At 45.6% G+C, this 3,100-nt stretch overlaps 1 protein-coding gene across 1 annotated transcript in view; it reads right to left on the reverse strand.

Annotated features, from left to right (window-relative positions):
• erich3 (glutamate-rich 3) overlaps positions 1 to 3,100 on the reverse strand; it is a 101,307-nt gene that overhangs the window by 40,606 nt on the left and 57,601 nt on the right. The window contains exon 11 of the mRNA XM_043700061.1: positions 1,979 to 2,170. Coding sequence (XP_043555996.1) covers positions 1,979 to 2,170 — 192 coding nt within the window. The remainder of the gene's footprint in view (positions 1 to 1,978; positions 2,171 to 3,100) is intronic.

Consider the following 3,100-nt stretch of genomic DNA (forward strand, 5'->3'; position numbering starts at 1 on the left):
CCAGTAGCAGTGGTGGACTCTCCTTCATTATCGGCATTTAAACGTGCATTGGATAGGCATATGGAGGATAGTGGGTTAGTGTAGGTTAGGTGGGCTTGGATCGGCGCAACATCGAGGGCCGAAGGGCCTGTACTGCGCTGTATTCTTCTATGTTCTATAACACAGACTGCCTGCTTTTTCCAGGATAAGAAACTCAACAAATTAAATAATAATCTCCAGGGGACTGCTGGGATTGCATAGAAACCTTAACATTCTAACAGGACTAGACAGAGTAGATACAGGAACAACATTCCCGATAGTCGGGGAGTCCAGAACAAGGGGTCATAATTTAAGGTTAAGGGTAGACATTTTAAGACTGAGATGAAGAGAAATGTCTTCACTCAGAGAGTGGTGAACCTGTGGAATCCCCTCCCACAAAAAGTGGTTGAGGTCAAAACATTGTGTGTTTTCAAGAAGGAGATGGATATACAAAGTTTGTGCAAAGATTTGTAGCTCGGGTGCTCGTTGTTGTGGTTCTGTTCGCCGAGCTGGGAATTTGTGTTGCAGGCGTTTCGTCCCCTGTCTAGGTGACATCCTCAGGGCTTGGGAGCCTTCTGTGAAGCGCTTCTGTGATCTTTCCTCCAGCATTTATAGTGGTTTGAATAGTGGTACTATTGGCAGCAGGCACACACGCAAATGACAAGCAACATGAGTTCAACTGGGACAACACTACTATTATAGGACAAGCCAAACAGAGAACAGCCAGGGAATTCCTAGAGGCATGGCACTCATCCACAGATTCAATCAATAAGCACATCGACCTGGACCCAATATACCGACCACTGCAGCGGACAGCTAGAACTGACAACCGGAAGCGGCAGGTACAAATCACTATAAATGCCGGAGGAAAGACCACAGAAGCGCTTCACAGGAGGCTCCCAAACACTGAGGATGTCACCTAGACAGGGGACGAAACGCCTGCAACACAAATTCCCAGCTCGGCGAACAGAACCACAACAACGGAGATGGATATAGCTTTAGTGGCTAAAAGGATTAAGGGATCAAGGGATCAAGGGCTTAATGGGGGGGACAGCGGTTCAGGGTAGTGAGCTTGATGATCAGCCACGATCATACTGAATGGCACAGCAGGCTTGAGGGGTCCAATGGCCCACCCCGGCTCCTTTTTTTCCATGCTTCTATATTCCTATGATACTTGCCACAGGAACTGACAACACAGGATGCGATCTTGATGTATGAGTGGAGATGACAACCCCCTTTGTCCTCTGACACTGAGGTTTATAGTGAGGAACTGTTTCCCTGTGCCCTTTGTACAGGGGCTAATGGGTTTATAGCGAGGGGCCAGGTCAGGGCTGGCTAACTAATCATACAGAGGGCAGGTTGCATCCCAAGCCAAGCAGTGGGATCTGGCACCAAGCAGGAAATCAAACTCTGCTTGGTTGTTGATGGAGAATATGGTGGGCCTGTTTGTAAAGGAGATTGCGCCTCAAATCTACAGAGCCAGAAGTGAGTTCCAGCGCCAAGATGAACTGCAGCTACTCAACAAGGCTCCTTTGACAGCACCGTTCAAACTCTTAGGCTAGAAAATGAAGCCTCATTCAGATATGTCTTCACCCTTCATTATTAAACATAATTCAGGAGTATACCACAGAACAACATTGATATCAGCAATCTATGTTTGACGCTGAGCCCCACAGGACAGGTGACCAGAGTTTGGTTTTAAGATGCTCTCAAAGAATGAGAGACAGAGCGAGAGGGATGGAGGATTTAGGAAGGCAATTTGAGAACTTAGAGTTCGGGGAGTAGAAGACACGCCTATGAATGATGGAGTGATTAAAACCAGGAATGAATAAGATGCCGGAATTGGAGGAGCACAGAGATCACAGAAGGTTCTAGAGCTGGAGGAGATTATTGAGAGGGAGAGAGAGGTGAAACCATAAGGGACAATACCCAAATATTGTAAAAGACATCCTGGCCTTACCTTCGCTTTCACTATCCGAGGAGTCGCTGTGTTCCTTCTTGCTCACTGATCCTTCATCCTGAACATCTGAGTTCTCACTCTGGTGTTCATCATCTGAGCTCCACCTCTCCTTCTTGAGGTCTGCAAGTGACTTTCTCTCGCTCAACTTGTCATTCATTTTCTCTTCCTCCTCTTCAAAATCATCATCATACTCTGACAAACATTTACAAGCGTGAAAATTTAGAAAAAATATGGCATTAGAACCATCCAAAATCCACTTTGCAAAAATAAGGCAGAGTCTGTTGAACCGTCGGATGTGTGTTAGTATTATTCTGGATCCCTAGATCATGTCAATATTATTTTAGACTTCCCTGTGCCTCTTCGAATGAATTCCGTTATTGTTTTAAACACTTTTACTGGATCCTGTTCTAGGTGTGTCACCAGTCTGTGTTGGAACATTCCATCAGATATATTACAGTCAGTTACATAGTCAGATGCCCATGGCGTGCTGTGAGGTTTTGGGTGGGAAGAGTGTGGAGGAAGGAATTCAAAATATATAAACCAAATGGTAAAATGTTAAACCTCACCCACTTCATATGGAGCAAGTTCTACATTCTAGCTCCAGAGGCAGTTGCACTTCAGAATTCATTTCAAGAGGGCGAGAGTACAAGAGCAGAGATGTGCTGCAGAGGCTGTATGAGGCTCTGGTCAGACTGCATTTGAAATATTATAAGTGGTTTTGGGCCCTGTATCTAAGGAAGCAAGTGCTGGCCTTAGAGGGGCTTCAGAGGAGGTTAACATGAATGAACCCGGGATGAAGGCCTTGTCATATGAGGAGCGGTTTAGGACTCTGGGTCATTACTCGATGGATGTTAGAAGGATAATGAGGGTTCTGATTGAAACTTAGAGAATGCAAGGTTTGTAGCTCAGGTTGAGGTTTGGGGTGTAGGTTTGCTCGCTGAGCTGTAGGTTTGATATCCAGACATTTCATTACCTGGCTAGGTAACATCATCAGTGGTGACCTCCAAGTGAAGTGAAGCTGTTGTCTCCTGCTTTCTTTTTATATCTTTCTCCTGGATGGGGTTCCTGGGGTTTGTGGTGATGTCATTTCCTGTTCGTTTTCTGAGGGGTTGATAGATGGCA

The sequence above is a fragment of the Chiloscyllium plagiosum genome, chromosome 11 (assembly GCF_004010195.1).
Source record: "Chiloscyllium plagiosum isolate BGI_BamShark_2017 chromosome 11, ASM401019v2, whole genome shotgun sequence".
In the NCBI taxonomy this organism is placed as follows: Eukaryota; Metazoa; Chordata; class Chondrichthyes; order Orectolobiformes; family Hemiscylliidae; genus Chiloscyllium; species Chiloscyllium plagiosum.